The 27,109-nt window shown below is 41.1% G+C and overlaps 1 protein-coding gene across 3 annotated transcripts in view; it reads right to left on the reverse strand.

Moving 5' to 3' along the window:
- Positions 1-27,109, reverse strand: part of DCLK1 (doublecortin like kinase 1) — a 328,724-nt gene that overhangs the window by 95,503 nt on the left and 206,112 nt on the right. For all 3 annotated transcript variants that reach the window (XM_068526990.1, XM_068526989.1, XM_068526991.1), the window contains exon 5: positions 2,191-2,307. In XM_068526990.1, coding sequence (XP_068383091.1) covers positions 2,191-2,307 — 117 coding nt within the window. The remainder of the gene's footprint in view (positions 1-2,190; positions 2,308-27,109) is intronic.

A 27,109-nucleotide genomic window follows, 5' to 3' on the forward strand; every position in this document is an offset into this window, starting at 1 on the left:
ATTATAAGCTCTTATATAACCAGGAAATGATTGTATGATTATCTTCTAAATCAAAACGCAAGAAGTTGAAAACTTGATATGCGTAAAAGGCTTATATTAAAGAAAACATGATCAGTGCTTTTTAATTAATTTTGGCCTAAAAGTTAAAGATACCTTGACTGAAGTGTTAATTTTTCAAGAACATATTGATTTTAGAATGGATCTGGATTCTGTTTTCTGCATGGAAATGATAACTCCTTGGCATGGCATACCTATCACACATTACAAGTGATTGCTGGTCAAATCAACCAGGTTCTAACTATAGTGGAAAAGAGATTCAGGGAAACAACAGAAAATAGAAATGATTGTTTGAATCAATCTATCAATTTTGAGGTAATGTATCCTATGCATTTTAAACTTCTAAAGGGAATGGTTCCAAACGTTGGCGGTGACAAATACAAATACATTCAATACATTTGCCTATCTCCTCTTCTGAGTTTCCAGAATTACTTTTGGTAAATGATATATTCATCTATATTTATAAGATTATAATTAAATACATTTATAAGATTTATATAATCTTAAGAGATGCTGAATAGTAACTATGTGACCAATTAATTCCAAAGTGAAACAATTTCCTATATTCATTATTACCTTTTTAAGGTCAGATGTATGATTCTTTTTTTCTTAACTCAAAATTTTAGCTTCCTTTTTGAAATAAAATAGGTTCTTCACTATTTACAAGGTTATTTATTTCTGAGCTGCAAAAATTCTCTCTCCCTTTTTTTGCTCTGTATTACCATCTTTTCCTCCTGTAGGCCTCCATTCAATCTTGGCTGCCATGATTAGATAGCCAGAAAGGGACAGCGGCAGTTCATCGGTGCCAACACAGAGTGAGGAGAAGGTCTCTGCAGACCTGTCTAGGGCATAGCAGTAATTAGCAACACCCCCAGGGGAAGGCAACTCTTAAAGAACTAACATGGGCCCGGTGGTCTAGCTCTCCAGCCAACTAAGAGTCCCTTCTTCCAAGACTGACTTTGGAGGTTTCAATTTTAGTTTTTACTAGGAAAAATAGTTTATAGCACCTCCAATTTTAAATAGAGAGGTTATAACTCACACTGGGCAGTGGTGCCAGAGGCAGGCCCTGTAGCCCCAGCCTAGAGATCTTTTCACATCCCTCTGGGACCACACTGCTAAGTACAAGAAGGCTTCAATATAGACCCTATAGGTCTTGGTCCCTATTTATAAGAGCTTCCCTGCCTGCATAACATCAGGTGACAATCACTTTGATGTATGTATCATTTAATAATTCACATTCAACAGTTTATAGCATTTAATAAATAATTCCCTTCCATCGTGAAATAGACCTTATACCTAAGACCCAAACAAACAAACTAACTGATTCATGTCAGTTTTTTTTTTAAGATTTTTTTTTTTTTTTTTTTTGATGTGGACCATTTTTAAAGTCTTTATTGAATCTGTTACACTATTGCTTCTGTTTTATGTTTCGGTTTTTTGGCTGCGAGGCATGTGGGATCTTAGCTCCCCGACCAGGGATCGAACCCGCACCCCTTACACTGGAAGGCGAAGTCTTAACCACTGGACCGCCAGGTAAGTCCCAACTGATGTCAGATTTAAGACCAAAGAAGGAAAAGGTAGGGCTGAGGCCGTCATCCTGTAAGTACACATCCTGCTCCAACACCAGCACTAGAGCCCAAGGACAGACAGGTCACAGGCCCGGAGTCACTGCAGCTACCCCAGCACCAGTCTCTCCTTACGGCTTTTAGTCCCAGGGCCATGCTGGGGCCAGAGTAAAAAATGTGTTAGACAAAGGCTCAGCAAATACAAACTGTAAACTGCTCACCAGCCAGTCCGAAGAAGAACAAATGCTTTAACAGAGATTTCTGGAGCTGGGGGCCTTTGGCCTAAAAAATAATTTTTGCAGCAGAAGTGATGCAAGTCAGGAGCGTACTTCTATCTGTGGGCAAGTCTGGGTTTTCTGAATCTTTACTAAGTTTTCCCGAACCTGATGCTTTTTCTTACAGCCAACATGCTAGACTCTGGCAAATCTGTTCCACCACTTGAACATGTTCTAAAATTATAAACCGGAATCTACACTCTCTTGCAATCTCACGCTCTGGGCTTCACACACCCTCTGCTCATTGTGCGTCAGAAACAAGGCAGTCGCTGCAGGCTCCTCTGCAGCTTTACCTGAGCTGGTTGATGCCGGGGACTTGCTGCGCCGGGAAGGCCCTGGGCTCTTGGTGGTGCTCCTGCGGGATGATGAAGCTATTTTGGTGTAAGAAGTGGACTTCACCACTCGACATTCTGGGGAAAGAAGAAAGGCCACACATCATCACAGGGTCATGCACATACCGTTCGAAATGTACAATAAACCTGGAAGCAGAAATACACAGCCATCCTCGGTCACACGTGCTTCCTGCCAGCCCAGTATGTGTCTATGACGACAGAACCAAAAAAAAAAAAAAAAACAACCAGAAAGGGCACAGCGGGCATCTTAGACATCACAGTAAATACGGTTGTCCCTCTGTATCCATGGGGATTTGGTTCCGGGACCACACGCCCCCAGCCACCACCGCCATTGGCTGCTCGGGTCCTGCCCAGGTGGACCTGCAGGAGATGCCAATTTCTTTAAAAAAATGAACAAAAACAAACTACACGTATGAACGTATCAGCACAAATTAAAAGGTGGGAAGTAAGCAAGAAGCATAACAATGATATCAGAAGACACGATCAGAACCACCATGTGAATAGTGCCTGAGAGGGTGTCTACGGAGGTTTTAATTCCCAAAACAGATCTTTGGACCATGTGAAGAGGACATCCACTTGGCTCAAGGCTCTGTCCACACAACTGACAACACATCCTGGAGTTTGTCCCAGCCTTTGGACGTTGGTCTGGCCTTTCGGAAGTACATTAGCAATCAAATCGGACGGCTGGAATGCTGCCTGACCACTGGCGTGCTTCGGATTACATTTTTACCACGCGTCCGCTCCATGCCAGGTGCTGAGCCCTGCAGGCACGACAGGGAACACACACGGTTTGGGAACTAGAAACACCGCCCACCTGGTAGTCCAGGATGGAATCTTTTAACCAGCGAGGGCTCTTTTCTGCTAATTTTTATTTTGTGGACCTCGTGTCTGAAAAATGTTGGCTTATGAAACAAATTGCATAAAGTGACAATACATTTCTCAGTTTAAACGAAAACCAGGACTGTAACGAGGGCAAGATGACCAAGACTTTTGGTCCTAGGTCCCGAATGTTTATAGAGGTCACATAAATTTAAGATAATAATTTAAAAAGCTCGGTATCTAGCTAGCAGGGATGAATGGTTAAAAGAGAGAGCTACCAGATGGTGCACACTGGTAATAACACCCATCTGTGAGCTGCAACGTGAGTTAAAAAGTTGACTTTAGGGTTTGTCTCAGGCTGTTTGCCACAGGAGCCAGAGCTGCTAGTTATGGGCCCCACCTACCAGCCAGGGCTCGGGATCAGCATAATAGAACCAATCTCACCACACCAAGCCGACATTTTTCCAGCTCCCAGAAAGAAAGTCGGTATTTTCGTCACATGGCTAAGTCTTACCAGAGCAGATGTAGGCGTTTTATTTGATTTTCAGAGTACTGAAAAAAACCTTGTGGACTCATGCCATGCTTCTACAGCTTCTACAGCTTCTCTTGAGCTTAGTTCTCACCATACTATTAATCTATCAAAAGTATTCATTTACTCCTCTGCCTCCCCACCCCTTACTCCCTTGGGTACCACCTAGGCCTGGCATATTTAATAGGACGGAAGAGCTGCTCAATAAGTATTGGCCCACATTGTTATTGATCTTGTTACTACTTGTGTGAAGTCTTACTATTCATTAGAGTAATCCAACCCCTCATTTTACAGATAAGGAAACTGAGTCTCCGAGAGGCTAAGTGACTTGCATCAGAATCGAAGTCTCTCGGTTTAGTGGCTCCCTCACCACCCCAGGATCTGATGTGGTGGCCTAAGCAGGCTGCTTCACTGTGAATCAAGGCTGGAAAACTGTTATCAGTGCCCATGGTTGAAGGCTGGAAAGTTGTTATCAGTGCCCATGGTCGAAGACAGACAAGTGGGTGATGGCGGACAATGGGAAGGACGGCAAACAACCAGTTCTCATATCAACGTTAAATTAAAATTTAAATACTAAAGCTGCAATTCAATCAACATGCTTATTGCATCCCCCCAAAAAAGAAACAATGAACTCTCTTTCAGAAGTGGAATCATAGTGAAGCGATCGCTTGGGGGATCATGGAGTCTGAAAGATAATTACAAGTGTTACAAATCGCATACCACTTGCCTTCAGTATAAGAGCGAAGCTTCATGAGTCATACAGGGGATTAGGATAATTCTGAAAGGCTAGGGCTGAATACAGGAAAACAGAAACAAAACAATGATAGTAACTGCTTTTTTTCCCAAGGTCAAAATAAAACCAATCGAAGAAAATTGCACTGCCAAGCCATAAATTATAAAAAAAACAAAAACAAAAACAAAAAAAACCCAAAAGACTTCAACCACCTTTCCCATTAAAGTTTAGATTTTAAGTATTTTAATTAATTTAAATGGGAATGGTATTTTATGGTGGTAAAAGATGCCGTGAAGGACAAATGCTTCATTCCTTTGGAGAGCATGCCAAAATCTTTGTCAGCTTAAAACCACAATTTAGAAACATTGTGCGTAACATGATGTACACGGCCAGTAAAGTAGAAAACCTTATTTGTTCTCACGAAGGACATTTCAGAGAGTCTGGCAAGGAAGCAGACAGCACCCTGCACCCTCTACTCTCTTCTGGGGTCATTTGCCTTTGAGGGCAATCCCTTCCTTCTGGTATTTTTGGCACTCTCACATTAAGCGGGCTGCACTTCCTTTGGCTGTGGGGATACTGGACAACACGGACACTTCTTAAGGAGGATGAGACTGAAGGAAGCTTCAGGAGAGTAATTTCTCTTGCTACTGAAGATCGCAGCCTACCCAAGTACAGAAAATCAGATGAAGCACATTAACTGGGTCTCTGATGACTGAACCCCCCCATAGCAAGCAAGTAAGCAAGCAAGGTCTGATTAAATCTCTGCTTCAGAAAGTCCCTGTAATCATAGTTCTATGAGGGGGAAAGTACCATTCTCCATATGGTCTGTACTAATGTTAGCTTTACAGACGTTCTCAGAATTTGGTAAGACAGAAGTTACATTTCCCACCTTCACCCTGGACCCCAACTTAAGAAACAGGCCTTCTGTGATGGCCAGATTTAGAGACAACCCAGATGTGGATGTAGAGGCAGGAAACTGGAGAAGGAATACATTCTTTGGCCACGTTCCCAGTGGCATGAGAACCTCCACGTATGCAGATTCTCCCCTGACTCAGAAACAGGTGGTAGGTGGGCTGATGTATAACGAAAGGTGCTAAAGAATAGAAATGATTATAGAACTCTACCGGCGGCACCAGCAGTTCACCTGAGCTCACACAGCAGAGATGTTCATGCATTCAAAGGAGCCCACTAGTATCTTTTGGAGAATCTTGAAAGACAAAGGTGATGTCCCATAAATGCCTAGGCAGCTTTAGTGACATTTTGCATGCTGGCTAGAGGATATCCTTTAAACAAGGAATTTTTTACTCCTGTAATATCTTTTTTTTATATATAAATTTATTTTATTCATTTATTTTTGGCTGTGTTGGGTCTTCATTGCTGCACGCGGGCTTTCTCTACTTGCGACGAGCAGGGGCTACTCTTCATTGCAGTGTGTGGGCTTCTCACTGTGGTGGCTTCTCTTGTTGCGGAGCACGGGCTCTAGGTGCGCAGGCTTCAGTAGTTGTGGCATGCGGGCTCAGTAGTTGTGGCTTGCGGGCTCTAGAGCGCAGGCTCAATAGTTGTGGTGTACGGGCTTAGTTGCTCTGCGGCATGTGGGATCTTCCTGGACCAGGGATCGAACCTGTGTCCCTTGCATTGGCAGGCAGATTCTCAACCACTTCACTGCCAGGGAAGCCCTGTAATCTCTTTTTAAAACCAGCAGAATAAAATCACTGTCAGGCAGAGACTTCTCAGTGATCACAACTCTAAATTCAGTTGTTCTGAGCTATTCAGGAGATGGGCAAGTTCATCTAGAAGCATCCATTATCAGCAGTAGATGCTTTGTGCTTTCTTCCCCATCCTGATTACAAAGACAAGCTTCCTCTTAACTTGGCAAAGGTAAGAAGCTTCCAAATGGAACAATATTCCTCTCCGTGGCTATGTGCAAAAGACAGTCAGGGAGCCCATTTATTTCTAGAGACTTTTTATAAATATGGCGCAAGCTTGGTCACCAAAAGAGAGAATCTGCAATTCTGGCTCTCTAACTGTCCAACGAGTAGCTCTCACATGTTCATATGCTCTGGGTTGGGAGGCACCCTCCAAGAATATCAAGGTTGTCAATGGTTACCCAATCAACTCTCTCCTCAATTCACGAATATCCTCTCCTACTGTCTCGGTAAGGGGCTGGCCAGCTTCTTCTTGATCACCTCCAGTGCCTTCTTCTTCACCACCTTCTGCCTCAAGGTTTTTGAAGCTCTGCCCATCCTGCTTAGCCTCCAGTTTGTCAGCATGGGTGAGCTGAAAGACCAATCCTGGTATGACCTAGGCCAAAGTTTACTTCCTATAGAAACATAATGATTCTTGAACTTCAGGGCAGTATTACAGGAAAATTCACATGCTGGAAGGGTTGATCTGCATCTCCCTGGTGCAATGCTCTGATAAGGGCTGAGGTCCATCCTCTTGTTTCTGCACCACCTAGATTCAGAGCCAATCCTGACACTACAGTGAAACTCCCTTCCCTACTGGCAATGGGGTTTGGAACCAGTGTTACCTTCCTAAGCTCCAAATGCAGCAGGTCTGGAATAAAAGCAGTGGAGACCGAAACACTTTAAACCATAGTTTTTTAAAAATAAAGTCTGTAGCAGATTGAGCTGGAAGCAAAGACATCAGCTGGAGTGGCTTAGCTGGAGAATAAAGTCCCAGAAACTGAGATTTTTTAAGTACCTTCTAAAAATATAGCCACGCGTGTCTAAACCCAGCACCTAGACTGGCCCACCACTTTCAGAACCCCCAGCTCAGGACTCCAGATGGCACACACGTGTTCCCACGTGGCACGGCTGCTGGCTGTGAAACTAACACACACCAGCTCTGGAGGCACTTGCTGGCTGAGCGTTGACCCTTTCCATAACCTCTGCAGAAGCTTTTCTGGTGCTGGGATGCTCTGTCCTGACATCTCAAGAGTCACCACTCAGATCTACTGTTTTAATAGCACGAGTGATTCTCTTCCCCAAATACTTTCTTTTCTCCTGATAGTCAAATAAAAGCTAATTTTCCCTATGTAAGAGCTGAGTGTTACGTGGGAGCTGGTTTGCTCTAGGAGATGGCCTGGTAACCGAGGTTCCTGCTATCTTATGTCTGTCACCCCTAAGTGTCTTCCTCTACATGGTCCCAGCCGGCTCATCGTGCAGTCTCCAAGTTTTAGCCCTTGGGGAAAAGAGGGAGGCTTCCAAACATTAGACAGGAAAAGCTGCTTTGTGCCTGTTCCACCAGATCTTCATTTCTTGACACTGATCTCATTCTTTCCTTTTTCCCACAACAACTGCACTGCTCAGTGCCAGTTGCTAGTTGAATCCCTGGTCTCTACCCACTGGATGCCAGTAGCACCTCCCTAGTTGTAAAGACCAAAAAATGTCTCCACACGTTGCCAAATGTCCCCTGGGGGGAATAGCCCTTGGTTAAGAACCACTTTTGGATGTCTCCATTAGTGATCTTTCCAATGGTCTTCAATAAATTCTTAAATTCTTCCTTGAGGGTGTTAATGAAGCCATCACCAACCACCTGCCTGGGGCCCTAAACAATGCATTCTGCACATTATTTCTGTAGATTTGGCCAACATGAATCGATAGTTTCGGGCATCTGTGCATCCACTGCAGTGTAGATGATGTGACTGGCAGTGTTGAAATCCTTCCAATTGTCTGTTAAAATCAGATCAGCACCATTGTTTTTGCCATCTCTGAGAACATGGTGACATGGGGTCTTGAAACGCTGGTGGTTTCCCAGTTGAGAGTTTGGAAAATGGAGGAGGTCATGGGGGCACAGTGTAGAGAAAGAGGACTTGCATGTTGTGCTGAGCAAATCCGAGGGTTGCCGAAGGGCCAGGAGCATTGCCCGTAATGCAATGCACTCTCAGTCCAGTCCTCTCCCTTCCAGGTACCACTTAACCTCTGCAATGACACGTTTGGAACCAATCCCAAAATAGTGCTACCCAAGCCATTTTAGTTGAGTGCAAATACCTAGGCAGGAGATTTCGGTTCTTACCTATTGAGACGGAAATTTGCAACCCTATTCATTAAGCCAGATAGCACTGCCTCAAAACAATGGAGTCATCCCTCTTCCGGCTTCCCCAGGCCAGCAATCAGGGCACACCTGAAGCCTTCCCCTTTTCCACTATAAAGCGTTCCCACTCCTCTGCCTGCCTTTGGGTCTCTCTCTGCCAAAATGCAAATGATGGTGGCTGACTCCTTTGCTTTAACAAGCTCACAGTAAATAGCCTTCCCTGGTTCTCACTGGTTGCTCTTTATTTCCACAACATGCACGGCTCTCCCTCTTAAGCTGGCCATAAAATGAAGTAACTAACTTGACTTGAGCATCAGGTTGTATGAAACAGGCTTACCTTTCTCCATTAGACTTATGACAACATCCACAGGAGGAAACAGCACATGAACATCTCCCATCTCACGACCTGTGCTCACTGAGGCATGACGGTGCACATCATCCAAATGTCTTTTTTCTAAAGTGCATGTATTGATTTCCTGTGGCTGCCACAACAAATTACCAAAAATTTGTTGGCTTACAATGACCAAAATATATTCGCACATAGTTCTAGAGGCCAGAAATCTGAAATCAAGGTGTTGCAGGGCCACAGTCCCTTCGAAGGCTCTAGAGAATCTCTTTCTTGCCGCTTCCACCTTCTGGTGGTTCCAGGCATTCCTTGGCTTGTGGCCCCATCATGGAGATCTCTGCCTCCATCTTCACATGGACTTCCCCTAGGTGTTTCTGTGTTATCTTCTTTTGCCTCCTTCTTAGGTGGATATTTGCGATGGCATTTCAGGCTCAACTGGATGATCTAAGGTAATCTCATCTCAAGATCCTTCAATTAATTATATCTGCAAAGAAGCTTTTTCCAAGTAAGGTAACATTTACAAGTTGACATCTTGTGGCCTTTCAACCTATCACAGTGTGTGTGACGCAACTTTAGGAGAAGCCTTTCTTGAAAACTTTTGTCAGGATTCTGTTGTTACTCCCCCGCTTGAAATCCTTCTATGACTCCTTGCTGCTCTTTGAGAACATCCTTAGTGCAGCCTTTAAGGCCCCTGCCCACCTCAGCTCCTCTCTCTTCCTTCCTCTGGACACATTATTTTAGTTTCTGACAAACACTAAGTATCTTCCTGCCTCTGGGCTTTAGAACATTAATTTCCCTGCACAAGGAACAATTCCGCCCTTGTGCTGGCTCACTTCAGCTCATACTTCCCTGCTCAGCTTAAATTCATCCATTTTGCAAATATTTACCAAGTCCCTGCTGTTTAAGTGCCAGGATGCAGCAGTAAATCAGAAGACAGGGTACCTACTCTGATGGAGTTTATACAGTAGAAGTTGAAATGGGCCTTAAAAACAAAAACGAGAACAAGAGCTGATTTTCTAAGTGCTTTGCCAAGGGGTGAAAGGAGGCTGTGACAGTGGCTGGGTGAGTGGTTTCTCGATAGTGGTGGTCAGAGAAGGTCTCTGGATGTAGAGGACATCAAAGGTGAGCTCTGAACACAGGAAGGAGCCAGCCATGGGTAGATTACAGGAAAGAGGGAGGCGGGGGCCAGATCAAGTCAGGGTTGGGGAGACCAAATGAGGGGTTTGGATTTTACTCTAAGCAAGACGGGAAGTTATAGAAGGGCTTTAAGCAAAGGCATTGTTGTGTTCTGATCTGTGAGTCTAAAAGATCACTCTGGGGCGAATCTAGGAGAGGAAGGGTGGTGGCTTGGACCAGGATGCAGGTAATAGAAATGGATGGACGAGCATGACTGGAGATATGATGTGGCGGTCCAGTCCACACAGCTTGAGGGTGACTGCGGGGTGGTGGGGAGGGCTGGGCAGGACAGCCCCAGCTAACACGATCTTTGTCAGGTATACTTCTGAGACCTACTGACTGGTCTACACAATGTAGTGGTGGTTTCAGGTGCCAAAGGCAGGAGAGACCAAGAGTTTACCAAGGCCCATGGTCTTCCTTCAGGGTAAAGGACAGACTTTCCCACTCTTTAAAAATGCAGAATCTTTGTTCTTCTTTTGACCAACAGAATTAGAATCACTGGAGGTAGAACCTGAAGCGTTAAGAAAAATCCCCAGGTGATCCCGACGGTGTGTCCACAGACCAGAAACTTTTTGCCATCCTCTGGTATATAGATAAGGAAATTACTGAAGAAAATCCAGAGGCTCAGCATTTGAAGTAATTGTGCAATGTGGCATTTGGAACAAAGGATTAAACTAACAGCCTGAGGAGATAGATTAGCAAGATAAATCAGTCTTGAAAAAACAACAAATATCCATCCTATTGAGATTTGGTCCCAACTCAAATTTTCAAAAACAACCAACTGTCATCCTGAGACTCAGCCGAAAGCAGACTTTGGAAGACGAACAAGAGTTCACATTTATTAACAACTCATGACCACCTGGTTTTCATTAGCTACAAGATGGAAATGATCTGAAAGATAGATAAGAAATAGATAAATTACCTAAGAACCAAAAGGAAAAAAATGGGTACAAATTTCTCCTAGAGAAAAGAAAAAGAAACAAAAGAAACCAAAAAAAAAAAAAAAAAATCATACAAGTATGAACTGAAAAAAATTTGAGGGCTTTCTCCTTGAGTAAGGATCCTTTTATGCCTGACTTTATCCCGCTCCCGCAGAAACAAGGATAAGTGTACATCTTTGGTCCAGTGGGTCCAGCCCAGGCCCAAGTGGTTCAGGAGTTGGGAGGTCTGGAAGGGTCTCACTGGGAAAGGTAAAGGTGTGGAGTTACAGGGCAGCCCACGTGATGAATGCTGAGAATGCCAGGTGTGTCATTCACAATGGGTAAGGCTCTGTTCTGAATTATCCTGTGCCCCCTTAATGAAATTAGGACTAGTCATAGCTTAGATGGGGTCCACCCTTCTCCCATCAAAACAGAGTCACAGGCTCTGTGCTGTCCAATAGTTTGGGGCATTTTGCTTAGGGAAGTTCTCTAGCATCTTGTGCTAATGTGGTCCATGGGCCTCAACATCGCCTGAGAGCTTGCAGACTCTCCGGTCCCACCCCAGACCTACTGAATCAGAATGTGCACTTTACCAATGTTCCTCGTAATTTGTATTCACATTAAAGCTTGAGAAGAACTGCTCTAGAACTATGGATGGACGCCCTTAGATCAGTGGCTCTGATCTAGGGGAGCATGTGAAAAACAACAGGTCCCTCGGTCCAGTCCCCAGAGATTCTGACCTCAAAGGCCAGGCATCTGCATCTTGGACAAGCACCTCAGCTGATTATGATTCTGACACTCAAGGAATAATTTAAGAAACAGGGCCATAGATGGTAATAAGTAGGAATTAGTAACTCTAAGAAGGCATTAAATAACAGACATAGTCTAACATCTTCTTGAGAGGGCAATATTTTACAGTAGTGTCTCTAGCTTTCCCTATGATAAGAATCACTTGGGGGTTATTGTTGAACATTCAACTTCCCAAACCCCTTCCCCAGATGTTTTGATGCAGTAGGTCTGGGATGAGGGTCTGGGAATCTATATTTTTAATAAGTACCTTGGGTGGTTCTGATAATTAAAGAGATTTAGGAGAACTGCTGTATTGGAAAATATCCCATCCCGGCCAGCTCATCATCTGTTGGTTAAAGCAGAAGAACCAGGTTCTTGGTGGGGAGAGGGGCTTGTGTACGAAAGAAGTTTCCAGAAAGTCATATACCCTCATCTAAATGTTCTGTGGAGTGGATCTCAGGCCTGATTAGGAACAGAGATTTTTCACCAGCAAGAGGTTCCTGCATTTGAGGAATAATCAGCTGAGTCTCATCCTGAGAAAAGACACCCAAACCTGCATCAACATGGGGTAAATGAGATTTGGGGGTCACTGCTTTCATGTCCTGAGGTAAAGGCAAGGCTTGGGAAGATAATTCTCCAATTTGTTTGAGCCTCTGAGTCTGCCCTGTCATCTCAAGGAGAATTAAAAACAAACAAACAAACAAACAAAAAAACCCAATAGGGAAACTAAGGGGAAAAAAACCTTAACTATAAGACCAGGAATAAACACTCAGACTCTAGTGAAGAAGAAAGTAATCAGACAGAACGACTGTCATGATAAATGAGAAGCTGAAGTTACATGGTTATAAAGGGATTGAGTGATACTCAAGAATAATGATGCAAATCTACTTCTAAGCAAAGTCTCACTGGGAAAGAATTTAATTTAGAGGTTTTGCCTTCAAGGAATAGGGACAATCACAGGGGTTGACAAAACTCAGCTGCTTCAGGGAAGAAACAGGTAACACAAACGTGTGCATTTGGCAGAGCAGAAAAAAAATCAGGACATAGGAAAGCTGCTAGATAATAAAGGTTGACTAGGTTCTTAAGAAAGCTTTCATTTCTTCCAAGGAAATACTTAAAAGTATGGCAGCCATTCGTTTTCCCACAAGCGGTTAGATATTGTTCTAAATATCAGCAGGTTTTAGAATGAATGACTTCTTGGGGTATTATGGAAGTACCTACCCTGAAGAAACAAAATCTTAGTAAAAGTCCCCCATTGGTACCACACAAGCAATGCTTTTAAGAATGTTCTAAGAGTGCCACCAGGGAGATCCACTGGAGAAATTAAATTAAGTGCTGCATATAAATTAGTTTTCTGGGAATCAGTTCTGCCTGTGGATTTCTAAGGTACTCTTTGAAGATAGCAGCGTGAGAGAACCCAGGACACAGGGATGAAATACATTCTTTCCTTCTTTTCACAATCAGTACAGAAAACAGACAATGCCCACGATAGGACAGCTTTTATAGTCTGTCAATAGCTTTCCTAACTGTTATACTGCTTCAGGGAAAACAGAAAGTCAGATTATTTCATTCAGAGATTAAATAGGATAAAAAAAAATAAATTGATACAGCCACTATGGAGAACAGTATGGAGGTTCCTTAAAAAACTAAAAATAGAACTACCATACGACCCAGCAATCCCACTACTGGGCATATACCCTGAGAAAACCATAATTCAAAAAGAGACATTTACCAAAATGTTCATTGCAGCTCTATTTACAATAGCCAGGACATGGAAGCAACCTAAGTGTCCATCAACAGATGAATGGATAAAGAAGATGTGGCACATATATACAATGGAATATTACTCAGCCATAAAAAGAAACGAAATTGAGTTATTTGTAGTGAGGTGGATGGACCTAGAGTCTGTCATACAGAGTGAAGTAAGTCAGAAAGAGAAAACAAATACTGTATGCTAACACATATATATGGAATCTAAGAAAACAAAAAAAGGTCATGAAGAACCTAGGGGCAAGACGGGAATAAAGACACAGACCTACTAGAGGATGGACTTGAGGATATGGGGAGGGGGAAGGGTAAGCTGTGACAAAGTGAGAGAGTGGCATGGACATATATACACTACCAAACGTAAAATAGATAGCTAGTGGGAAGCAGCCGCATAGCACAGGGAGATCAGCTCCGTGCTTTGTGACCACCTAGAGGGGTGGGATAGGGAGGGTGGGAGGGAGGGAGACGCAAGAGGGAAGAGATAATGGGAACGTATGTATATGTATAACTGATTCACTTTGTCATAAAGCAGAAACTAACACACCATTGTAAAGCAATTATACTCCAATAAAGATGTTTAAAAAAAAAATTTAAAGCCCAGAGACAAAATTGCACAGGTTTAATAGAAATAAGAGATACATTTCTAGGTGCTACACTTTCTAGGATCATTAATATAGTCTAAGCTTCTCTAGGGCCACTCCCTCTTCAGTCCTGCAATCCTTGCTGAGACGGCAACTGTGTTTTCAGCCAGATGGCAATACAAATCGAAAGAAGAAATGTTCTGAGTTGCTTCTATTTTTGACAAACTGAAGAGTTCGCCTCAGTAGATATATCCTGCTCTTCCACAGTTGGCAATCACTTAGGTGACACACTTGTCAAATACAGCTAATAAGGCTGCATGTTAAAAGCTTGGGGGAAATTACAGGTTGTCCAAGTTCCACAAGTGACCTGTTTGAGTGGGCAAGGAAGTGAGGGGAACACCTGAAAATGGCGGAACCAATGTGAAATGGGCATTCCTGGTGAATTTCCTAGCTGTTGCTGGCACTGCCTTTTCAAGCAGTTCAGATGGGTCTTTCAGTTCAGGATGAAACAGTTAAAAAAACGGTGCACAATCAGACAAGGTATTTGCCATCGTTTTTGTGACCCAGTGGATTTCTGGCTGCGTGATCTGGGTTGCTCACAGACCACAAAGGATGCTGTATTCGCTTCTTAACCCTTTCCTTTCACCTTGTTTCACCTGAGTCATTTTTCCATGAGGGAGAAAGTCTATGGGAAAGAATGATAAGGAAATGGAATCTGGGAAGAGCAGATATTAATATCAGTTTTAAACAAAAATTCCCTGTTTCTAACTCTGTGAAAACCTGAGGAAGACCATTATCTAGGACCTGATCTCAATGAGCACAACTTAATCCCTTATGTCTGGAAGCTAGGTTATTTGTTAAGGGCAGAGTTATAGCAATATGAATAGGATAGGAACGGATTTTCAAAGGGAAGTATGTCCACACATATATAGGGAACGTAAAGTTATGAATGACAAGAGTTTTCCTGGACTAGACACATGTCTGAACAATTTCTTCTTTCTAAATTCTTTCACATTCATGCAACGTGAGGGAGATATTTTAAGAGTGAGTTAATTCTTGTGGGTAATTCTCTGTATCCTATTCTGAAAACTTAAGATTTCCTTTCCTCACTTTTGCCAAAAACTGTCAAATTTATTATCCTGTTTCTCATGTTTCCTTGTTACTTGACTTTCCTTTTAATGAGAAGTATCCTTCACATTAACTGCCTAGTAAAATCCTTGGTTGTATAGTTTAATTTTCAAGTACCCTCTTCATGAGCCATTTATCTATTTTCCCTTCTATTCCAAATGACAGACATTAAATTACATCTCTGGGTAGATGTGATTAATCTTCTATTCCAAAGTGAAGAAAAGAAGAAAAAGGTTAGAAACATTTAAAGCCTCTTTTCTTTTTTACTAGGAGAAGGCAGACTATGGGTTGAAAACTTGATTTATTCCCCTTAAACCTATTTGAAGATCACCTTTAAAACAAGGGGTCAGATGTGGCTTGAAATGAATTCCCTGTGCAGTACTTACGTAAGTCCCTGGGCTATAGTATTTCAAGGCTAATAAATATTGTAGTCATATGAAGGCAGCCATCTAATATGACAGTATATAGCATTTTGGAGGGATTGTGGTCTTTCAAGTAAAAGGGCCTGGTTAGAAGGGAGGCATTAGAGTTGACTTGCTGGAAAGCTGCCCGAAATCAGATGATAATTCTATCTGCATTTGGCCCTTAGCCATCAAACGAATAAGTCATTATTGCAATCTACTAGATAGTTATCTCTGGCCAAGGAGGTCACTGAATCACTTCAGCAGATATGGCTAGACTTAGCATTTTGAAATATTTACCCAATAAATTGCAATGTCGAGCTAAGGTAAACTTGTATTTTTACGGCAAATTTGGCTCTTTATTTCCAAAATAAAGAGGAAAGTGTCAAGCCATATTTAAAGACATTTGATTTCACATGGAGAGGATTTTGTTTTCCTTCCCAAAAATATTAGCAGAAATGTATTTAAATAATTTTTAAAAGTCTGTCTGAGTTAGAAAACAGATGAGTAATCTTGTTCTCCCCATCCTTCCTGGCACAACATGTACCTGATAATTTTTATTTTTATTTATTTATTTATTTGTTTGTTCATTTATTGGCTGCGTTGGGTCTTCGTTGCTGCACGCGGGCTTTCTCTAGTTGTGGTGAGCAGGGGCTCCTCTTCGTTGCGGTGCGTGGGCTTCTTGTGGTGGTGTGGTAGCTTCTCTTGTTGCGGAGCACAGGCTCTAGGCGCACGGGCTTCAGTAGTTGTGATGCATGGGCTTCAGTAGTTGTGACGCATGGGCTTAGTTGCTCCGTGGCGTGTGGGATCTTCCTGGACCGGGGCTTGAACCCGTGTCCCCTGCATTGGCAGGCGGATCCTTAACCACTGCGCCACCAGGGAAGTCCCAATTTTTATTTTTAAAGAAACTCAAAACATCATTTAGGCTAAAAGAGACAATATCTAACACAATGGTCTCTCAGCATCCAAAGGACTCTAGAGAGGTCTACCGGGCCCTGCTTAATGGAGAAAACATGATTATACATAAAAATTTCAACATTTAATGCATAATTTCATAATTTTTCTTTGAAAATAATCTACCAAAAATGTTTTGTAATGGATTTATTCTTTGTATAAAGATGACCTGTAACCATTATAAAAATTCCAACAGTGCAAAAAAGTTAAAAGAAAGCAATAAATCATCCCAATCTAGGAGTTAGAAGCTATGCCATGCTCTGCCATGCTAGAATTTTCTGTGTCTTTCCTTGGCAACCACTTTTCTTTTTTAATTTATTTTCTTATACAGCAGGTAGTGTATATATGTCAATCCCAATCTCCCAATTCATCACACCACCACCACTTTCCCCCCTTGGTGTCCATACGTTTGTTCTCTACATCTGTGTCTCTATTTCTGCCCTGCAAACTGGTTCATCTGTACCATTTTTCTAGGTTCCGTATATATGCGTTAAAATACGATATTTTTTTTCTCTTTCTGACTTACTTCACTCTGTATGACAGTCTCTAGATCCATCCACGTCTCTACAAATGACCCAATTTTGTTCCTTTTTATGGCTGAGTAATATTCCATTGTATATATGTACCACATCTTCTTTATCCATTCGTCTGTCGATGGGCATTTAGGTTGCTTCCATGACCTGGCTATTGTAAATAGTGCTGCAATGAACATTGGGGTGCATGTGTCTTTTGAATTATGGTTTTCTCTGGGTATATGCCCAGGAGTGGGATTGCTGGATCATATGGTAATCCTACTTTTAGTTTTTTAAGGAACCTCCATACTGTTCTCCATAGTGGCTGTATCAATTTAAATTCCCATCAACAGTGCAAGAGGGTTCCCTTTTCTCCACACCCTCTCCAGCATTTGTTGTTTGTAGATTTTCTGATGATGCCCATTCTGACCAGTGTGAGGTGATACCTCATTGTAGTTTTGATTTGCATTTCTCTAATAATTAGTGATGTTGAGCAGCTTTTCATGTGCTTCTTGGCCATCTGTATGTCTTCTTTGGAGAAATGTCTGTTTAGGTCTTTAATTTTTTCTTTATATTTTTCTGCATTTCCAATTTTCTGTACTATACAGTGTTGCTCTTTAAGTGTGAAGATGTTCTGAAGCTTTACAAAATGTGAATTTTGATAAATGAATCCAAACAGTAAAGAAGGGCATGAAATAAAACTGTCTCTCTCCCTCTTCCTCTCTCAGTTCAGCACCCAGAGGTAATCACTGATAACAATTTCTTGGGAGTCTGTCATAAAAATCAGTGCATATACAAGTGTGCACATATATATGCATTTGTGTACATATATGTATGTATGTGTTCTTTTGTATTACAATAGAAAATAATACATAATATTGATACTCTGATGTTTTTCCCCCACTTAACAATACATATTGGACAAGTTACCATATTGGCTCATTTAGGTTGGCCTAATTCTTATTAGTGACAGCACGGTATCCCAATAAATGAATATATCATAATTTTTTTAGCCAGACCTCTGTTGATAGAATTTACCTTTTTCTCTAGATTTTTGTGGTTACAAATAAACTGCAATAAACTTTATACATATACTTTTGTACACTTGTGCACAAAGTTTTCTAGAGACACAGTGCTAGATCAATGATCAAAGATAGATGTGCCTTTAAATTTTTTACAGATTGGTGCCATTTGGCACTCTCCACTCTGATCAACTCTCTTTTTTATGAGAGTGTGTTTCTTCATATTTTCACAACACTTCCTTTACCTGTTAAGTAAAAATGGGATTTCACTGTTGTGTTCATTTACAGTTCGTTACTACTTAGTGAATTGAAAGCTTACCTCCCATATATTTGTAAGTCATTTGGATTTTCTCTCCTGTGAAGTGCCTGTCCATATTCTTCATCCATTTTTCTGTTGTTTGTCCTTTTCTTTTTTTTTTAACAGAAGAACACTGTTCTTTTTTTTTTAATTAATTAATTAATTTAATATTTATTTTTGGCTGTGTTGGGTCTTCGTTTCTGTGCGAGGGCTTTCTCCAGTTGTGGCAAGCGGGGGCCACTCTTCATCGCGGTGCACAGGCCTCTCACTATCGTGGCCTCTCCCGTTGCGGAGCACAGGCTCCAGACGCGCAGGCTCAGTAGTTGTGGCTCACGGCCTTAGTTGCTCCGTGGCATGTGGGATCTTCCCAGACCAGGGCTCGAACCCGTGTCCCCTGCATTGGCAGGCAGATTCTTAACCACTGCGCCACCAGGGAAGCCCTGTCCTTTTCTTTACTGCTTGATAAATACTCTCTGTGTGTTGCAAAATTTAGTCCTTTATAGGGTATGTTTTACAAACGTAGTGTTTTTTAATTTGTCTCCTGACTTTAAATTTTCATAGTGTTTTGCCATACAGAATTAATTGTTTTGCATTATAATTGGAGAACCTTTTCTTTTATAGGTTCTGGGAATTAATTATTGTAAAGAACCCATCCAATATGATATTTAAACAAAAGGTCACAGAGTGTTTTCAAGGAACATTTTCATTAGGTGGGTGGCATTATAGATTCTGCAAATGACCACAAATGTACATAAACATAGACAGACTATACAGTGGAGTTCTGTCTCAAGGAAATAGCCCAAAATGTTGAAGTTTATAATATTTTTTAAAAATCATTAAAATGTTTATAAAAAACCAAGCTGGAAAAATCTTCCAACCTTTTGAGTTACCATTTCCTTGTAAGAGCTATAACAATTATAGTTGCTTTATCCCCAATTATAACATTACTTTTGTCGCACAAAAGGACTATATTATAAACCTAGGTTTACAAATACAGGATTCTTCTCTTTCTGTTTGAATAAAAATGAACTGTGGGACTGTTCAGGGGTAGGGGGTTTATTTCTGGGGTGAAGAAAATGTTCTAACCTTGATCATGGTCATGGTTAGAATTGTTTACACAATTCTGCAAACACACTAAAAGCCACTGAATCGTACACTCTAAGTGGGTAAATTGTATGGTATGTGAATCCTGTCTCAGTGATGCTTCTAAGAAATATTAAATGTGGTGAGTTTTGAGTGGAGCTGTGTGCAAAATAAATTACTGTGTTTTGTCCCCTTACTGCCCACAGCATCCTCTGTACCAGCTAGGACACAACTTCATTTGGAAACTGGTTTTCGGTGGGCTCACCTTTGGAGATCCCTTCCCTCATTGTTTATTCTCATCTGCCCTCTTCCCCTTTTCAAATTCTCATGACTGGGGTAGGAGCCAGAGCAGATGGAGGGGCATTTTCTGACCTTCTCTCCTATGTTTTTGTTATTCCTCTAACCCTTGGGATTATCATTCTTCCTCAGTGTAGATGCTCTAGAACTTGACATGCCACAGTGTGGGTTAGCAGAAGGTAAGTAACCCTGGATGATTCAAGGAAATTCAGCTTGGTTGGTAACAGCTGGGGAACATCATAAGGGACTTTCGTGCTCTAATGTGCTCTCCTCTTACTGAGAGGAATGTGACCCAACACATTAAACAATTAGTTATACAATCACTGTTTCTTAGAGAATCTCTTTCGCCTCTCTCCTTAAATACCTACGATGATTATTCAGTGGTAGACTTTTCCTGCTTTTTGCATTTTTATTCTTTAAGGCCTTTCATTAAAATACAATACAGAGAATAAAAGCATAGGCATTATTACATTATTTCCAGTAGCTTTGGATGACTGTTACCTTCATCATTAAATTCTGAACCTCCAGAGTATGAGTCAAGATCAAGGTAGACGGCCTTTCTCTCTTGCACAAATCTGCAATGAGTCACTGATGAGCAAAAATCTCTAAAACTAATTTAATTCCATGGAATCATCCTTAACACACATAACTGGGAAACACTGTCAAGCTTTTTGATTGCATTTACTAACGTATTTGTGAGGTTTCTGGTGCCTTCGACTTAGGAAAATGTTAATCAGATAGACGTCAGTACCTAACAGAAAGTGACCAGACAATTAAACAAATTTTATCAAGTATTCTGGAAACCCCACAAAGGGTCCCAGACACAGCTTGTGTCCTTAAGGAGTACATCATCCACGATCATGGCTTTGGTCTACCTTGTCATATAAAGGTGTTCTATGGGAAAGGGACAGTCAACTATTTTACTGTCATATAAAGGTGTTCTATGGTAAAGGGACAGTCAACTATTTTACTGTCATATAAAGGTGTTCTATGGTAAAGGGACAGTCAACTATTTTACTAACACCGGCAGCTGCTGCTTCAACCACATCTTATTTCCCTGTTCCATACACAGGACACTGTCTGGTAGCCCCTCCTGCCAAACACCTCAGGAGCTCTGCCTGTTCATCTGGAGATTTTAGCATAGGGTAAATAGCCTTGGATGATTCAAGGAAATTTTTCTTGGCTGAAAAGATAAATGAAAAGCCCCTGATATCTTAGAAGAAGAAAGAGGCATAACTAAAATATGCTAAAACAGGAAAGTGCACGGACTCAGCTACGTACATAAAAACACAATCCATTTTCAGCAGCGGAAAAGTGGAACTTTGTTTTCAGATGGGAAGTTGTGTCTGGACACATAGGAGGAGCCCAATAGTACTTGTTTAATGAATACTGAATGAATAAATGAGACTCCAAACAAGGACATCAACCCTATTCTGGTAGTTTCTTTCAAGGGGTCTGAACTGGGGGGCATTGGGACTCCAGCAGGCAAAGAAAAAGGTGAAAGGGGAAGGCAGCTTGTCCAGAAGAATATGAAATATTCCTGCTGTTCACTCACAACCCCCGCTCCAAACTTATTCATTAATTCATCCACGTGGCAAATATTTCTTGAGCATCTACTATGTGCCAGACACTGTAGCTATTCAAAGATTAAAACTCCATCTCTATCCTTAAAGAAGAAAGGCCAACACATTAACAACTTAGACAAAGTCATTCATAGTTACGATTCACAGAGCACTTCTTGAATGCCAGGCAGGATGCTAATTCCTTTACACGTGCTATCTTATTCAAGGCTACATGCTAGGTCCAAGTGCGACTGTTTATACAGATGAAATCAAGGCTTATCACGACAAGGGACCTACCAAGGGCCATACAGCCACACAGTGGCAGAGCCAGGACTTGAACTTGGTGCAGTCTGACGCCAAAGCCCCAGTGTAACTATCAACCTACCCTGGAAAGGGCTCTCATAGCAGAAAGGGAAGGCCTGGCAGCAAGGGGAGAAGAAAGCCATTGTGCACAGAGCACCTACCTCTGCTCTACATTCTCATCTTTGAGCTGGGCCTACGAGTAGTAGTAAGAGTTTCCTCCAGAAAAAGAGGAAGCAACAAGAGGGAAGACACAAAGGCACAAAAGTGCACAGGTCACTGACCGCACCAGAACATAAGTGTCTAGGGAAGATGAGAGAGCTTGAGAAGAATGCTGTGTAAAACCTGTGTGCCACATTACTCATACGCTCAGATTCTTCCTCTGTGATTCTTCTTGCCTCCTAAGCCTGCCATGGATATGCGAGCAAGAGGAGCACGGGACAGAGAAGATGGCCAAGAACTCAGATTTCAGCAGCGTTTCATCTCCAAACACTCCCAGACAACCACCCTCATTTTCAAACATTTCACCACTGCAATGATGATGAACAAAAAGAGTGATTCCAAAAGTCAATAATATTCAAGATTAAAGATATGCATATTTTTTTCATAGGAAGGAAAACTTCAGATGAAAATTCTTTGGAAGGGTTTTTAAATATGCTTTGATCATTCAGAATTATCCTTCACATACCTTTATAAATAATAACAGTAGAAGACCAATTATGATTAGACGTTTCATGGTTCTTTGGGACAGCATTTAGTTTTAGATCAGCCCCATTTAAGTCACCATAGAGGTGTATTTTTTCTAAGCTGTATCTATTTTAAAGCACAGTGGGTCCTTAATGTACATACTACCCTTATTCCCACTTTCCTTGAGTAAACTGTCTTCCTTAAATGGTATCAAAGATGGTTAGTCACATCTTCACGTTCATAGCTTGAGGTTAGCTATCTCTATGAATTATTTTACGTCAAGATTGTGGAGAACACAAGTAAAGCAGCTATTTTATGAGAACATGTAACCATCTTACAGTAATCTTTATAGCTCAGTATCTACATAGTACAGCACAAAATCAGGGATGAATGAACCCATGTGCAGGATGAATAGGACCACATTGCTCCAGCTGCAGTAAGCAGTCTCCATAATGCATATCTAGGAGAACTTTTTTCCTATCAAAGGCTATTAAACCAGAGAGGGGAAAATGAGAACTAGACACATTTTTAAGGTAGTACATCAACTAACTTTTATCAATAGCTAGTTGGGGAATTTTATTGGTGGTGATGGTAGGCAGTGGACTACGTCTTCCCTTCCCATGTAACCGAAACATAAAAATTCCAAATCACTCACTTAAAAATAAAACAAAACTGAGAACAACAATCAACTTGATCTCAGGAAATACTATAAAAACATACACATCTGACAAAGGAGAGTGGAACTGATAAAACTGCATTTGATGTTCAAGAACCTAGAGAATTTGTTTACTATATTCTAAACATTTTAATTTTTCTCTTATTTTTTGTGTTTGTATTAATTCAGTTTCATTCCGAATTGAGAGATCATCTCCAAAAGCAATAGGCGAGAGTATTAATTTGGTAGAGGCCTTCAAATATATATATACATAAACATTAAATTACTGGCTCGAAAATATATGCTCTGTAACAAGACAAGTCACCAAGGCGGGCCAGATGTGGCTGGTTAACTCTTTTCTTTTAGCTTGTTTTTCTTTGTTTCCCTTTCATTATTGCTTCCAAAGGTCAATTCTGAACCTACACTTAAAGCCTATGAAAGCTTAAGTAAGTTCCAATTACAGGTACAAGATTATTTCCTGGAACTACAAAATGCCTATAAATGTCTTATCCTATAAGAGTTGGCTATAGTAAGATATCTCTTCAACTGTCAGCTGAATAGTGGTCCCTGACTAGTTTTCCGGGAAAAGTTTTGCAAAAGACATGAATCATATTTCTCAGTACCCCAAGTTCTTGAGAAGAAGTCTTGTGAGTATACGTGTACATAGAAATGTCTGGAAAACTTGCCCTTACTAATGAGTGAGAGGAAGCATTACCAGGAAGCATTTCCTATATGACGAAGATTTCATTTGTAAATAATGAGAATCAAAAATTGGCTGTAGTGTTATTATTTGCAAGAACAGTGAAGGAAAAAAAAACTCGTACAGCCTGGCTGGTTTAAAAGAAACTGTGAATTATAATTTTAAAACGTGTCCAAGTGTGAAAGGGTAAGATAAGCACAAGGCGGTCCTTGGTTGGTACGACCCTTGGTGCCATTTTGTTTGTGTGCTGCAGCCTAGCTAGTTACAGTTCTTGTGCTTTAGAACATGATGTTTTACTTCCTAAATTACAGGCAGAAAATGATGCCCTGCTAATGGGGGGACACACATATACAACGACTGACACTGAGGTATACCTTCGGTTCCAGTTCATGGCCTACTTTCTCCTAAACAAGAACAATGATTTCAACCATATTCTCAAAATGATGATCAAAAGAAGAGATACTAGTGTCATCTCCCAATCATTTCCTTATTCCTAATGTTCCCAAGCCCCCGGATAATAATACAAGAGGGAGCAGCTTAAGTATGCTAGTGTTTCCTGTAATTATGTGTGAATGAGAAAAAGAGGTGTGTGTGTGGGGGGTGTGTGTGTGTGTGTGTGTGTGTGTGTGTGTGTGTGTGTATGTACGAAAGAGAAAGACAATTAAAGTGTACATAGTACTATACGAGAGAGAATGTCAACCATCACTGATTACAGACAGACACTGGCAAACTAAGGAAGCGGGGAAAGAAAACCCCAAAAAACAACCTTATAAAAATGTGGTTTGGCTGTGTAGAAGGAATATTAATTACAGTAACTTCTCTGAACTGCTTACCACATGCCTAGTTACCAGGCAGTGCAGTGATGAATATGTAAATTGTGAACTACATGTCTGATTAACTTGTGCTCATTTTAACTGCAAGGTTGAACTTTGTTAATGTGCAGTCAATTTTCATAACTTCTTCATAATTTATCACTCCTCTAGGATGGTCATTGGACCATAACTTAAAATCGTGGAAGCTTTTAAGAAATGACAAAGTGAGGAAGGAATCAAATGAATAGTGAAATAATAAGTTTGAAAAAATGTCATATATAAATAAGAACAAGAAGGAGGCTATTGGTAAAAGACACACTTACTGTTCTATATCACAGGCTACTTCTACATGAAGTTTATTTTAGATGTACTGATAGTTTGGCGAAAACGGACCCATTGGAATAAAGATCTAGCAAATTTTATAATCAAATTCCTAAAAAACATTTGTCAGGTTTTTTTTTTTGTTTTTTTTTTTTTTCAATTTGGGAAAATGAGAGTCAGGTATTTTTTTTAAATATAAATTTAAAAACCATTAAAAATACCCTCAGCTTTCTCTAAAATCATACCTATTCTATAATAAATAGTAATAAACACACTAAGTATTTTTCTTCATTAATCAGAACGCAACATTGTGGAAAAATATGTCACAAGAATTAAAACAAAGTAATATTAATATAAGACAGAAAGAATCACTGAATACTATCAATGGAAATATCTAGAAAACTGGGGTAACAGAATATGGTTAAAGAAATGTGGTTACAGGGGAGAGCATAAGCCAATTCCTTTAGCTTTAAGAGACCTGAGGCTCAACTAAAACAACATTTTACAGAAATTATTCACCAAGTTTCCTATATGGGCATTGCACAGATTTACCCTAATTTATAGCAGGGTTTCTTAACCTTGGCACTACGGATATTCTGGGTCAGGCAAGTCTTTATCGTGGGGGCTGCCCTGTGCATCGTAGGATGTTTAGCAGCACCCTTGGCCTCTACCCACTGGATGCCAGTAGCATTACCTCCCACCCCTAGTAGTGACAAGCAAAAATGTCTCCACATATTGCCAAATGTCCCCTGGGGGGCAAAACTGACCCCTGATGGGAACTACTGCTTTATAAGTGTGGAACGATGTGCAGAAATTAAAAGTTCTGTTAATGCAGTCATAGTTTAAATGCACCAGCCGAGTTCCCTATTTTAAATGAGAATAGGGAACTTTTTCTTTGATATGAATTATCAAGCCGCATCAAAAAATTAACTCAGCAAAATGTGTTTTATTTTATTTTCTTAAGGTAGGTGTTGAGAGAGTGAGAAAGAAACAAGAAATAAGGAAATGTTCTCTCTTGCTTGTAAAATTAAGAACAGAGGACATAAAATTAATTCAGTAGACACAGCAGATTATAAAAATATACTTCAGTTCTGCATTATGGTTGAAATAGGGAGACGAAAACTGAAAGATAAACCAGAGGAGACATAAGTAGGAAAAGACAGAATATATAAGATGGCGGAGGTGGGTTGGCAGTGGGGGTGGAAACGGGGTAGAACATTTAGAAGAAAGAGAGACAGGCTAATTGGTAGTTAAAAGTGGAGCTTCTCTTGGCCCTCCCTCTCGGCTTTCTCTCAAGTCTCTCTCCTCTTAGACCCTGAGCCCAGCATCCCTCAACCCGGGCTGCCAGCATCTTCCTCCCAAGGCTGGACCCGCTGCCCTTGTGCCTGTGAAGGAGGATGTTGGGATAGAGACTAGAAAGCAGGGAAGAATCACTACCAGGAAAGGAGCAATGACCCACAGAAGGCTGGGAATTGGTGAAACGCCAGGATCAACAACCAGCTGTATCACACGGAACGATTTTTTGTGAGGAAGCGTTTGTGTGTGGAAAATAGTAAAGAAGCTAACTGTTCAAGAGAAAGGTAATGAGAGCCTATGTTAGGGCGCTGGCAGAAGAAACTGAACACAAGGGCACCAATTACATTGTGTATAATATTTTGAAGGGTAATACCTGCTATGTGTTCCTTATAACAATCAACAACAAATTTAAATTTGCGTTATGCACAGGAAATATTTAATAAATACTAGTTCAGTTTAATTCGATTCAATTCATTTTAAGTTAACCTATGATATCTATTTCAGTCATAAGGAAACTAAAGCCCAGTGAAGATAAATGACTTGCCTATGATGAAATGGTCAGTAAGTTTTGGAACCAAGGATGAAACTGGTCTCCTTAATTCCAAAATCCAAAATCCACTACACTAATTGCAACAAATTTGTGGCCTGTGTGCTCATTCTCTCCATTTCTTTACCACTGCAGGCACTGCTAATCAATTTCCTACCAAGAGCTTGGACATGGTCTCAGGATCCTTCTGAAGAAAGGGTTCCAGAGAGCTACCCTGAATCAATTTTTCTGTATCTGCAATGCACCAAGGTACCCATCCAACAGAAAGGAAGAAGATAGGGTAGAGATGCTTTGCTGGCAGAACCACTGTCACTCGGTAGCTGTGGGAGTAGATCCAGGGATGCGGGGGGAAGGATACATGTACGTTAAGAATGACTAAGGAGCTAAGTCTGGGTGACTAGGGGGACGATGACACTATTAACAGAAGTAATGGAGCTGGGAGCAGCAGCAGAGCTGAAAGTAATATTGTGAATGAGACTTTAGACGTGTGAAATGCACAACGAGGGAGGAGGCCATCACAGTCAGAGTTGAAGGAGGCTGTTCAGCGGGAAAAAGTAGGGCCTCCTAACGGGTCTGGTGGTCTCAGCCT

The sequence above is a fragment of the Eschrichtius robustus genome, chromosome 18 (assembly GCF_028021215.1).
Source record: "Eschrichtius robustus isolate mEscRob2 chromosome 18, mEscRob2.pri, whole genome shotgun sequence".
In the NCBI taxonomy this organism is placed as follows: Eukaryota; Metazoa; Chordata; class Mammalia; order Artiodactyla; family Eschrichtiidae; genus Eschrichtius; species Eschrichtius robustus.